Here is a 14,312-nt window from a genome sequence, read left to right on the forward strand (position 1 = left end):
AGGGAAGGGGTGTGTAAAATCACTGCCTCCTCCGCCCTTACTGGCTGAACCCACTTCTGTCTACAATGCTGATAACAACAAACCATCCATCACCTTTACTGAAGACCAAGTCATGAGAGAACTACACAGACTTCATTCTGCCAAGGCGGCAGGCCCTGATGGTATTAGCCCAGGGGGGCTTAAAATCTGTGCCTTACAGTTCTGTGGTGCGCTACTAAGGATTTTCAACATGAGCCTGAGTATTCAAAAGGTGCCAGTGCTGTGGAAAGCATCCTGTTTGGTTCATGTTCCAAAGAAGGCCCATCACAGTGCCCCATCTGACTACATGCCAATGGCACTCACCGCACATATAATGAAAGTTTTTGAGAGATTGGTCCTGGAAATACTTCGCCCCCAGGTTAGGTCAGCATTGGACTCCCTCCAATTTGCCTACCAGGTGAGGACTGTGGTTGAAGATGCCAGTATCTACCTACTACACTATGCCTACAGTTATCTAGACAAGCCAGGAGGAACTCTTAGGATTATGTTCTTTGATTTCTCATGTGCTTTTAAGTCCATCCAGCATCCCAGACTGGGGGGGTTAATGCTATTGTTATTTGAGTTGGATGCTCCCTTAGTTTCGTGGATCATGGACTGGAAGACCAGAAAGTGTGTCTCCAGGCTGTCAAATAAACAAACCACATGCCGTGGTGCAGCGTAAAGGGACTTTGTCTCTGATGCTGACATATGAAGTTCGATCCCTGCGAGGGGTGCAGTGGAGTATGTACGCCTGATGAGCCCAAATAAGGGCGAAACAAGTGTTGCATACTCTTTGCATTATTTGACAATAAACTATATATATATATATATATATATATATATATATATATATATATATATATATATATATATATATATATATATATATATATATACACAAACACAAGTGCATGGGGTGAAATTGTACATACAGGGCCGCTGCTGGCCAAATGGGTGCCCAAGGCAGAAATTTACTTTTGTGCCACCTCCCCCAAATATTACGGAAGTTAAAATAAAATAATAAAAAAAAACACCTACTATAGAACTTTATTCAAATAAAAGTAAATACATGAGGGCGCACGCCATCACGCGTGCTTAGCCTACTCTATGCTCACCGTAAAATGCAATATATACATTTATATTTTTGTTTATTTGTATATGTATATTATTAATATTAATTTATTATTATAATATATAAAAACAATTTTTTTGAGCAGCTGGGATGGTGCCCCTCTGGGAGTTGTTGCCCTACGCAGACTGCATACTCTGTGTATAGGGAGTGGCGGTTCTGAGTACATATGAACATTTCCATATACTAACCTGCAGCAGACATGTTATTCCTCGCTTCCAGAAAGCAAAGCCTCGTCACTGTATAGTTACATTCTGCATCACCTTCACTGACAGCACTGGGAGATCTATCATTCTTGAAAGGATATATTGAGCCTCGGCGATGAACATTGCCTGAGGCTCTTAACTTATGTATTTGGCTGTCTGAAAGAGAAGATGTTTTGGGGTCAAGCTATATTGTAATCTTTCAACTGTAGAACTTAGAAAGTATACTTTTTCGAAAACACATGTATACGCCTCACCTGATTTCGACTTAAGCGTTCGTTTACTTTCTGAGTGTAGCCTACGAGAAGCATTTTCTGTGTTGCTGTTCCATATTATGATTTCACCATCATAGCTGCCTACATAAAATAGAAACATAGAAATGTAAAATTTGTGAGGCTCCTTATTGAACCTATTCAAAAATTAGGAAAATAATGCTTAGCTTAAAAAAATAATGGCATCACTAAAACAATATCTTAAATACTCTTATTTTTACTTACATAAAATATTTATTTATAAACACAACTTCAAACATTTTACAAAGTAAACTTACTATATATAATGGGTATAACTTGGAAATTAAATAGCACTAATGAGGCCTACAGTACCTTGAAAATGTATTCTACTCCCAACACTTTTTTCACATTTTGTTGTCTGAAATTTTAAATGAATACTTGGGGAAAACTCACCTCTCTCTCTTTTTCTTTCCATGTAAAGAGCCACAGTGTGATTAAACACTGAATAGCAGACTGGTCTCACCAGTCCCACTGTAAAGTATAGTGATGATACAAACATGCTGGCTTTAAAACAGCAGGGAATGGCCAAAACTTGCATGGGGGAAAATAGTATGAAATAATGGATAGAAATCTAGATCCTTCTCTAGAAAATGCAACCTAGATATGTATGTGTTTCAACAGGACAATAAACCAAGTCATCATACCAGACCAATAATGTAGTCATATGAAATGAAGAAAATGAATGAACTTATGTGGTCCAGTTAGACTTTTGGCAGAAAGTATACTACATTCTGAAAACTGAGGTCCATCTACAAACATTACTCAACCAATGTTGGCAAAGGCCTGAGCCAGTTGCATGAATTCTTAGAAGACTGATGATATTTCAGTTTTGTTTTTTATTACTCAATTCTTTAGTACTTTTCGGTGAGAGGAGACTTTTACATATGAAAATATGTTAGAAGCTATTACTTTTTCAAGGCATCATAGTTTGAAGTGCATCCAGCTATAACACAGAGCTAAATTAATAGTCCTCTTATCCACATGAAAAGAGTATAAAGATGTTTTGTGTAGATATACTACAGACAATGCCCATATTGGTATGATCAATGTACAGTATATCCATTATTTGATATACAGACAGACAGAGGGATAGAGAGATAGAGAGATAGATAGTGTGAAAGCGAGCACAAAAATATAATTCTGTATAAGAAAACAATTGCTCTCTTCCATCCAATTTGCTTATTCTATAAATTAGACATTTACACTGGATGGAACTCCAGTCATCACAGACTGCTTATAATTACAGAAGTAACTGGCATTGCCAATACATCAGGCAAATTATCTGTAGACTGTAAACACAGTAAATAAAATGTGCAAACACAGGAAGAGTGTGGGGAAAAAAAAACAAAAAGCTATTGGTCTTAAAAAACATAGAGGAGAACAATTTTTTTAACCTACAGGAAACAACATGGTCACTAATCTGGCTTTTAAAGAGAAAAAAAAAAATCTGATGGCAGGTATTCATATGGGGAGGAATTTAATGGTCAGAACAAAGTGTTAAGTGGAGGTTTGTTTTTCTCTGCCAGGTGTGTGTGTTTTATAAAAACTTTCTGAAAATCATTGCCCGTCCTTGACCATCTTTTGGGTTCTTTTCTGGTCCGGTCACAGGAATTGCAAAATGCACTGACAAAAGGGCAACGTGACATTGAAATGGATTACCAAAACCAATCATATATTATATTTTTACATTATATTCTCAGACTCGTCTTATTTAGGGTTATATGGGGTGCTATCTTAGACAACAATTATTTTATTTCTGGTTTGCCTCTTGTCCTCCTTTTGGCACAGTAAGTAATTTACTATTACTACAGCTTAACTTAATGGCTTCTTCCTTCATAACTCCCCCTCCATGAAGGTGTAATGCTCAACTGGGGGGTCATAAAGTCTCTTCCATCATCTAAGGTGATCCTAACCCAAATGCACACATCAAAGCCCTGCCTGAGGTCAATTCTCTACAAGCTGGGGCTGGCATAGCTGAGTAATATGCAAAAAAACCCCACAAGCATTCTCATCCACTGGCAGCACTCATTCCCTTAACAGGGCAATTCAAGAAGCCTCTACACCACACTCCCAATCCCGTGAGCAAAAATATAATTGCAGAACTTCATGTGATAAAATGAAGATATGAATGATATAAAACACCTCTGCTAATTTAATCTAAAATCTGCCAGGAGAAAGTCCATTGCTGCAAACAAGGGCTAATCCAAAGTTCAGCTGCTATGGCAGAATACTGAAGTATTTTATTGGACTGCTATCAAGCTATTTCATAAAGAAAAACATTTTTCAAATTACTTACTATACATTAATGCCCAAAATAAATGATGAAGAGTGATTTTTTGCTTCCATTTTGTTCAAAAGAAGTAAATTACTAATCCATTGTTTTGTTGATACACTTCTGGCTTAATTAGCTATGTGTCTCTCTGTGTTTCCATGTGAGTCACGATACATAATGTTTATTAAATCAGCCACAGAGATGTACTGTACAGTACCTACAATTAAGGGTTAAATAACAACTCTGGAATGTATTTTGTATTATATGATTCCATTTAGTTTATGTGTGTTACTAAATCCAAACTAATGTAACTCACTTAATCCAATACAAAGTCTTTCAAAGCCTATCTTGGTAACATTGGTCGTAAAGCTGGAACCAACCCTGGATGTCAGTTGGTTGCAAAGCCCACTCATGCTCATACCCATACTGGGCAAATTTCCATTAACACTATGTCTTTGTGAAGTGACAGAAAAAAACAGAAAACCAATAGGAAAATCCACAGAGAAAGAGTGAAGAAGCAAATTCCATATACACTGAACACCAAAGTACAGCAAAGGAACCCAGCCCATGGGTAATAATAATGATTACAATACATTTTATTTGCATACCACCTTTCTCATGCTCCCATGAGGCAGCAACTTCATTCACTGAACCGACTTTAATGTAAACTATTCATAATGAATATGACTGTTTATATAACTGAAGATGCAAACAATGATACACATCTATTTATCATTTACCCCCATTTCATATGAGCTGACAATTAACTGCAAATAGATTTCAAGAACATGGCAGTACTGTGTATCACATTTGCCTGAGAAAGACCAGCCTAAGGCAATATACCTACCTGTGACTAAGGTGTGTGGCGGTAGGAATGCTGCACAGAGAATGTCATCCAGATGTTGAACTCCTCCCTTCCATTCTGAAGGCTGGATGAAGAATTGGGTGAACGTGTTCAACCGGAAAATTGTAATGAATCTTGGAAAAGCACATTTATGAATGCAGAAGCAGGAAAAAGGTTGAGAAATGAGTGCAAATTGATTAGAGTTAGAATTTACAACTATTGAAGTCAACATATTAGGAATATAATATAATATAATATACAGGGTGGCCCATATTTATGTAGATGACGTTTTACAGGCTGTAGCATTTAAACTACTGCACAAAAAGTACTGCAAATGACATCACTATATAGCCTGAGAAAGTAAGTAACAATGACTGGACATTGATGATCTGTGGTGGCAGCAAGATTGGGCACTGCCACACTATGCCATACCAGTGCAACAGTAGTTGAACAAAACATTCCCGCAACACTGGATCAGCCGACGTGGGCCTATGAAATATCCGACTTGGTCTCCCGATTTGACCCCACCAGACTTTTTGCTGTGGACAAGTTGTATCAACGTCACAACCACAATGTGGCTCAACTATGTGCAGCTATCACAGAAGAATTTCAGAGGATACCAGTACAGATGTGCCAAGCCGCCTGTGACAATGATGCTACTTGTCTTCAGGTGTGTATTGATCTGGATGACGCATTGGTGGACCACACCATGGAGAACAGGGGATGAAAAAACATTTAAGGTTGTTAATGTTCATGTTCCATTATGTTGCTTGATAATAACATTAGTAGTTTCCTGACAATAACACCTTTTCAATTATATACATAAATAAAGGCCACCATCATTGCTACTAAAAACAGAAATATGGCTTTGGCTTATGTATTAATATATGTTCCAAACAATAAAAAAATATTTGGCAGCCCATAGCCTTTTTAGCAGGGAGTGCTACCAAACTGTATATAAGTGAGAAGAATATGGGCAGTCAATCCAGAATAGTCTTTAATATGCAATTATCTCATTCCAAAGACTGATAGATATCCCCATAGAAACACTTCCAGAACATGGTCTGTGGTTCCAAGACCTAACCTTAAAAGAAGTGGTGAGGTGGAGTGGCCTTCTGCAGTTATGCACATAAAATCTGGAATAGCCTGCCAACAGGAATTCGCCAGGCTAATACAGTGGAGTACTTTAAAAAAAACTGCTAAAAACTCATTATCTTAACATGGCCTTCTCATTACTTCATTTTAATTTAATCTTGATACTCTGTATATTGTATTTATTATCATAACTGTTCATGGTGACTCTAAAATCCGTACTAACCCCTACTCTCTCCCGTTTCTTTTCCCGGTTTTCTTTGGTGGCAAGCTGCACCACCACCACCTAATCAAAGCACCATGATGTTCCTACATTGATGGATTAAAAGCTAGAAGTCTACATGACCATCATCATCAAGTCCTTCCCTGAGAACCCTAAATACAAAGAGGACTGTTTCATTTATGTTAGGTAGAATGCCCAGAGGGGGCTGGGCAGTCTCATGGTCTGGAACCCCTGCAGATTTTATTTTATTCTCCAGTGGTCTGGAGTTTTTTTGTTTTGTTTTTTCTGTCCTCCTTGGCCATTGGACCTTACTCGTATTCTATGTTAATTAGTGTTGTCTTATTTTAATTCTTTGTCTTTTTTTTTTCTCTTTTATTCATCATATAAAGCACTTTGAGCTACATCATTTGTATGAAAATGTGCTATATAAATACATGTTGTTGTTGTTGGTATTCCTGTGTGTAAGTTTTCTTTTTGAAGATTTCCTAGCCTACTTTTTGGTAACCAAGATGTTTTGGTATATTACACCAGTCTCTGTAATTTTTGCTTCCCCTTTGAGTTTCAGATACAATGATATTCAAATATGTATTATGGTTTTACCTTTCCCACCCAAGAATCAAAATTGTCCTCTTAAGCACCAGAATCTGGGATATTTCAGCAGATTGATCTTGTCCAGCATTTAGTTTGTGGTGGCAATGGCCATTAAAATCCCAAACCTGTGGAAAAAAAAGAAAAAGATTAAATAATGGTCATGAAAGCCATAATGCATGTTTGAATAATGAGCAAAAGACATGATATTTTATGGAAAATTAACAATTGTCTTAAAGTTAAAGTAAATACTAAGAATTTTTTTTCCGTAATCCTTTTATGTTATATCTTATTACAAGCTTCCTCAATTCCTTTAATTTTTTGCTGTTTCCTTATTATCCTTACGATGAGCAGATGCTCTGTTCAAATGTTGAAACCTGTCTTGTGTGCCTGCTTAGGCTTCTGCTCCTTGTAATCCTTAACTGGATTAAGTGAGTTTAAAAATTATTTGTTTTGTTATTATTTAAATCACTTCCACAAGAAAGTAAGAACATTTTTGGAATTTGAGTTACATTAGCAGAACTGATTCTTCAATCTAACTAGTTACAATATGAAATACAATTTTAAGCAACAGTTATAAGGAGTTTATATGTAGTCTGTATTTTCATTAATATACTTTATGTAGTGGATACATTCCTCTAATTAGCAGATTATGACTGTAATATGACCTGACCTTTACTGTTCCATCTGTGCCAGCTGTGAAAAGTCGGGTTTCTGAGGCATCAAGAGCCATTGTAGTGATCTCTGCATTGCCATGGCATTTAGTGAACTGTTTAATCTTCTGGCCAGTGTCAATCATCCAAAAGGTAACAGTAGAATCAATATCTGAGCTAATTACCTGCAAAACAGAACTGTCATTAAATTGGAAACACAATGATCAGAGGTGCCATATAAAATAATGACATATAGAACTTTAATAAAACATTTACATATTGCACTGTTTTGATACAGCCAGAAAATGTACATTTTATCACAAGAATGTGACACTACAATAATATTAGAGAAAATATCATCAAGATGGAAAATTATATTCTGTGTGTCTAGTTTGTAACATCTACAGATTTTACAACGTGGACCAAAAAATAATACTATAAAAGATTGTTTTAATAGATCAATATTAAAAAGCAGTTTACCTGTTTAAACACACTATTGTAAAGCACGCAAGTAACACTCTTCTCATGGCTGGTTATTCTCTTCCCTGTCTCCTGCTTTAATTCAAGTAAGGAAATCTGTCCATTAAAGGTCAGAAAAAGTCTACCATGATCTTCTTCAAAGAAGAGCAACGTATGAAAGCCAGTGCATTTTGGGAATATGCTAGAGATACGATAGATGCATAGCTGAGAAAGCACATCCCATACTCTGAGAACCTGTGCCAAAAAATAAAAGCCAAAATTTTACTTTTTACTAGAGAATAAGCATAAACTATACATTAGTTTTTCTCTTTGTGGCTCGGTACATAAAAGTGTTTTCTTTTCTTATCACATTTGCTTAATGGACCTTTTACGAGCCACAAAAAATCGAAATGTGAACTACAGATCTAAGCAGCTGCCCCATTTCACCTTTAAACACTAGAATTACCAAAGCCTACGAAAAAACTCGTAAATCAGGCCCACCTTAAATCCCTTCGCACCTCTCCATCAGCGTTGTTTGTTTTAGTGAGCAGGGGCCTCATGTATAAACGGTGTGTACGCACAGAAATGTTGCGTAAGAACGTTTCCACGTTCAAATCGCAATGTATAAAACCTAAACTTGGCGTAAAGCCACGCACATTTCCACGGTACCTCATACCCTGTCGTATGCAAGTTCTCCGCTCAGTTTTGCAGACTGGCGGCACCCAGCGTCAAAGCAGTGCTACTGTTCCTGTGTGGTTACCCTTTCTTTCTTAGATACACATTCCTGACGTGGCTTTATAAAAACACTGAAACTAACTGCATATTGTTTATTAGTGTAATGAATCTGGTTGTAATTAACCTGTAACAATACTGTATAATGATCCAAGGAATAGCCATAGTATTCTAAATACCATAACTGCTTTAGCGTTGTTACTCTCACAGCACCTTCTTTTTCTTCTCTCAGCTGCTCCCGCTAGGGGTTGCCACAGCGGATCATCTTTTTCCATATTACTCTCACTGCACAACTCTGAGTATTTATATTACTGCGTCTGTGTGGTGAATCACAGCAGCAGCTGATCGGAAAGAGAATTATTGGGATACAGCATCAAGCACATGCTGCCTCAGCCACGGCAAAACGCTTCAGAGTCTTTCCTTTACGGACCTCGTGGTTCAGAAACAGTTTCATCCCAAGAACTTTAAACACAGTCAATCAGTCCATCAAGTGCTCCTTATAGAACTGTTTGTACTTATAAGTACAATTACCTCACTGTAAACTTGCGCTTCAGTTATAATATTGCACAACCTGCGCCACTTTATAAAGCGCGTATTTACATATGATGACAATATCATTTTTAAGATGAAATGCAGCAAAATATGTTTATTATATTATACAGATAAAACTAAATTCATTTAAATAATCTGTATTGTTAATAACTAAACATGTGAGGACATGGTGCCACAGCGCTAGCTAGTTCACAGATTGGTCCTGATCGATTGCTGAATGCTGGAAGGATAGATGGATAGAATAATTAAACACGTACTACGAAGATATTTCAATGTTCCTTAAAAGTTTTGAAGAATCATCATTGTAAGCTTACAGATGGCTTAACGTCTGTTACAGAGCTGATTGTGTGGCGATTGGGTATTTGGAGAAAGAAAAGTAAGGACAGGAATTGGGGGTTAGTATGTTTGAAAGAGAGAGTACTGCCACTGTGTTCCCATGTTTAATAACATGCTTTCATTCCTATTATCATGAAAAAGGTATCACGTATACATCTCAGTATTTTAATTATTCAGACAGCTGTAATATCATGAATGTAATGGATTCTGTGTCCTGTCAGAGGAACAAAAAGCTGGTTTAAGAACCACGTAGTGATTCACACACAGAGCAAATACAAAACAAAGCATTTAACATGTTACTTTAGTTACCATGGGATTTGAGAAACTAGTAAATTAATCGATTTTAAGATGAAGTTTATGATGTTCTACTTTAATGACAAAATAAACTACATGATTAAAGTGGAAATTTTGAGATTAAAGTTGACATTTCCTGCTTTTTTCCTACTGTGTGCCTATTTTTTTTTCTCTGTACCCTAATAAGCTTTCATACGACACTCAGACATTGGGCTACGACTCGCCTTTTTACAGCGACTTGGATATGTGACAACCTCTTTTTTATTTCGAGTACTTTGTGGACTTGAGCTTTCGAGTTTCTCCGACACTCCGTCACTCGATCAACTTTCTTTTGTTGATTATACCACTGTTTAAACCAACAAATAGTAAGTTTTTCCTTACCTCCACTTGTTATTCGCTGAAATTCTTATATTATCCCCCGTGCTTTTCCCATTGTCTTTTCACAGAAGGCTGAGCTTAAGGGCTATTTATATTGATTTGCATATTCATAGAGGCGTAATTCTGGGAGGAGTTGGGGCGGGACAGAAGGCACGTGCACGAGCGTTACTTTTCACGCTGACGAGGATTTATGTAGCAGAAGAACATGGAAGTTGGAGTACGCACAGATTTCTGCATCTAGATTTTTCTGTGCGTAAGCACATTTTGGCTTTTGTGCTTACATCATGTTATAGTGCGAATTCTACGCATGGCGTTATGCATGAGGCCCCAGCTCACTACTCAAAACGGTAAATTTTCAGAGGAGCTGGTTTCAAACTCGGGACCTTTGAACAGTTTTTACTGCTGTACCATGGAAGCTGTCGTATTGCACTTGCACCTTTTGTGAAAGTGTTGATTTGATATTTGGACATCAGCCTTCACACATTTGTTATTTATTACTAAAACATGAAACATTTCTGCTTTAACGATGTATTTACATATTGTAGATTGTTGTAGACACGCAACACACATGAAATGCATGTGTTCCAAACAATGATCTATTATTTCCTCTCTAAAACTCCAGCACTTTACTCCAAGATAATCAAGGCTGGAACTGGAAGAACTTCTTGCCCTTTCTGCGGCAGTGGGGGGATGGTATAACAGGCTGCTTGCTGCTTGTCTTGATCGTCACATTTACAAGACAAAAGATGCTGACGGAGAGGTGCGAAGGGATTTAAAGTGGGCCTGATTTATGAGTGTTTTCGTAGGCTTTGGTAATTCTATTGTTAATATCCATGATACTATGCACTATATAGGAGAGCTTCTCATTTGTTAAACATAACGTAACACTTAGAATGTTCGATTGAAGGCTTCTGCATACACATTACCATATTTGACAAAACATTATTGTAATGGAGCAGTAGCACTGCACAGGTATTACATTTTATACTTAAACCACCTATGACAAAAATTTGCATTTCTTATTATTATTATTTGAAGCATTTTTCAGGAACATTTTAAAATGAATATTGTACCATTGCATGTCATGTGCTGAATCTTCCTCTCATTCTACTTTACCCAACACTAAAATGACTAGCATGTAGTGACTGCAATTTAGGTGTGTATAAATAATTGCAATGCTTTCACTTATAAACCATATTTTTGTAACATAAACATATGACAAAACAAAAACAATTACATACATGCAGATTCTTTCAAAATCATGTAATTCAGTTAATCCTTGAGCCTGAGTGAAAGCCTGACTTCGTCATCATGTCCTCTAAACTTGGGCTTATTGTTCTGGACATTCAGGCAAAGGAAGTGTTGATTTGTCAACTAATTTGTACTTGGAAGGGAGCTGGCTCAGAAACCCTGAGCAGGTGCTGGGATGATCACAGAGGCTTTGGGTGCCCTGGGAAAGTGCCAGTGGAAAATAGAACTTGTTCAAATCTTCAATAGTGTAGGCAGCTGAAAGAAGAATAGCAAAAAGCTGGTTCATGATTGCCCTGGTGGCAACCCTAGCATTCCTTGGTGGACACCAACAATGGATAAAACTGTAATATTAAAGAAATTCCTTGCAAAGTCTACAGTTTGATTAGGACTTTTGGGCAGCTAGTCTACAAAAAAAATCTATAACCAAGAAAGGCTTTGTGGAGTGTCAAGATAAGGCTCTGTCTCAGTGAGAAATTTGCCAAGAAGAGGAATAAGCACATTGATCAACATCTAAATGCATATCTCAGCACCATCTTCAAAACCAAGTGTATTTTAAAAAGTTCATAAATAACAAGATCTTAGGAGTGGCGGGAATTTGGCTGGAAATATTAACACTATGTCTCGTGGTGCTGTTTTGTTTAACACACTTCTTCTGTACTGTGTAGTAGGCATACATAATAATTAACGACTAACTTACTGGAGTGGTGGTTGTCATTTTAAAAAGTGGGAAAACTAGATGTTGTAGTAGTAGTTTTACTAGTACTTCTAATAGTACTAGAATTGTCGCATGTACAGAATAAATCAAAATTCTTACATTCATGTCCAATGAGCATGCAACATGCTACCACTACGGTGCCATGAACAAATATTTTAATACATGAATCCGTTAAAATACATTTATGGTGTTGGGTAGGGAATAACATTATACAAAAAACCAACTGGACTCACCCACAACTAGTCAGTATAAAGACAAAATTAGGGATAATGGAATACTGGGTAATATGTGGAACAACATTTAACAGTTTCAATATCTCCCTCAATTAGAAGGAGATACAGGCACATATGCAAATCATGAGAAAAGGTAATACTCATTAGAGATCTGCAAGCTCTGAGCCAAGTTTAATAATGTTTCATTTAACAAGGATTCACACCCATCAGCCACCTTAGGAAGGCCATCAGCCTTTAGTGAAGTTGAGACTCCATCCAGTAGTTGAAACTCATGTCCCGGAGTAGCACTGTGAACAGCAGATTAGCTCTCAGAATTTTGTCAGTTATATCTTTATATAATTTGTGGACTGTGAATGACTTATATTTGCATATCCTGTGGTATCTTATGAAATGTGATGTAATAGCATGGAGTTTCAGTGATGCTGCTGCATTACATTCAGTCCCTGTATTTCTACAGTGAGAGTTGTGTTTGCTTACTTGAAATTAAGCCAAACTCTGCCAAAGGTATGCATTGTCTCTTGTAATGTTTCTTATTTTCAGGAAGGTGATATTACGGCACAACTAAGATTCAGAATGCATACATGAGGTTTTGTTATTAGTAGATGAGATGTTCTTCTTGCTTGCAACAGACATAGATCCCCAGGCCATTCTGAGGTTATATGGTCCAGTCTTGGAAGAGTAGCTTGCTTTCTGCAGGTGATAGGGGAGTGGCTGCTTCATATAGGGGAGGTAAAGTGCCTCAGGGTATTGTTCAGAAGGTAAACATGAGATTGATTAATGGATCAGTTTAACAATAACAGCAGTAATGCTAGCATTCTTTCCAATGGTGGGAGGGGTAGTATAAGTCCTCAGGCAAAGCCACTCTATTAAGCAATGTACATTTGTAACAGATCAGGTCAGGTTAGGGAGCATGCACTAGTAACACACAATGAAACAGCTCAGGATACTGGTTGGCAACCCCCCTGGCAGACATTCGGTCTAGTCTCATCCCCCAGAAATGACCATCTGTCTGCTGCAGCCAGGTATTAAGTGTGCATCCCCTTGGCCTGATCCAGCTGCTCGGGTCCACAAAAATGAGAATCTTGTGAGCCGGATCAACCTAGGGGAATTACACCAAATGGTTGTAGTGCCATAGCTGATGCTCCCTCACAGAGCAGGTAATGTGCCTCATTTGGGAGTCTGTGAGTAACCACTCATTCGACTGGAAGTCAAACCAATGGTACCCAAGGATTCTCCGAACAGACAAAGTACCAAAGGAGTCCAGTCTTTGTCTCAGCATCCATGTGTATCAACCATATAGCAAAATGGGAAGCACCAGGACTCTTTCGCAAAGATATCAGGAGCACTACACACCCTTTTCCATCAACCTCATGACACCCCATGCTCAGTCCATCTACTGACTTCATAGGAAGAGTCACCAGAGATATAAATGTTGTTGCCAAAGTAAATAAACCTCTCAACAAGTTCGACATTCTCTCCACAGACAGACACACTGCCGATGGCTGTGCTTAAGAGGTCATTAAAGGCCTGGATCTTTGTTTTTATCCAGGACACTCACATACCCAGACACTCAGACTCCTCGCTCAGTCTCTCGAGAGCCCCGATCAGAGCCTCCATTGACTCGGAGAGCATCATGGCATTGTCGGGAAAGTCAAGATCAGTGAATCTTTTTTCACCAACAGATGCCCCACAGTCACTGGACCCCATGACCTTGCCCAACATCCAGTCCATGCAAGCATTGAACAGAATAGGTGCAAGAACACACCCCTGACAAACCCCAGAATTAACTGGGGAAAAACGCAGAGGTTCTGCCTCTACTCTGCACAGCGCTCACTGTATCAGTGTACAGACCAGCCGTGATATCCAGCAATCTTGAGGGGATCCTGCGAAGTCTCTGGATGTCCCAAAGGACAGCTTGATCAACTGAAATGAAAATCGACAAAGTCTGCAAAGAAACTCTGCCAATATTCGCATTTGCGCTACAAGAGAACCCTTAGTGGCAGGATGTGGTCGATGGTAGACTTCTTAGGTGTAAAACCAGATGCTT

At 38.0% G+C, this 14,312-nt stretch overlaps 1 protein-coding gene across 1 annotated transcript in view; it reads right to left on the reverse strand.

Annotated features, from left to right (window-relative positions):
* Positions 1 to 14,312, reverse strand: part of LOC120531492 (WD repeat-containing protein 49-like) — a 73,044-nt gene that overhangs the window by 33,077 nt on the left and 25,655 nt on the right. The window contains exons 8-13 of the mRNA XM_039756949.1: positions 7,796 to 8,029; positions 7,336 to 7,500; positions 6,675 to 6,790; positions 4,763 to 4,893; positions 1,608 to 1,706; positions 1,339 to 1,509 (exon numbers count right to left, since the gene is read on the reverse strand). Of these exons, the coding sequence (XP_039612883.1) occupies positions 1,339 to 1,509; positions 1,608 to 1,706; positions 4,763 to 4,893; positions 6,675 to 6,790; positions 7,336 to 7,500; positions 7,796 to 8,029 (916 nt within the window). The remainder of the gene's footprint in view (positions 1 to 1,338; positions 1,510 to 1,607; positions 1,707 to 4,762; positions 4,894 to 6,674; positions 6,791 to 7,335; positions 7,501 to 7,795; positions 8,030 to 14,312) is intronic.

Source organism: Polypterus senegalus, chromosome 1 (genome assembly GCF_016835505.1).
Source record: "Polypterus senegalus isolate Bchr_013 chromosome 1, ASM1683550v1, whole genome shotgun sequence".
Classification (NCBI taxonomy): domain Eukaryota; kingdom Metazoa; phylum Chordata; class Cladistia; order Polypteriformes; family Polypteridae; genus Polypterus; species Polypterus senegalus.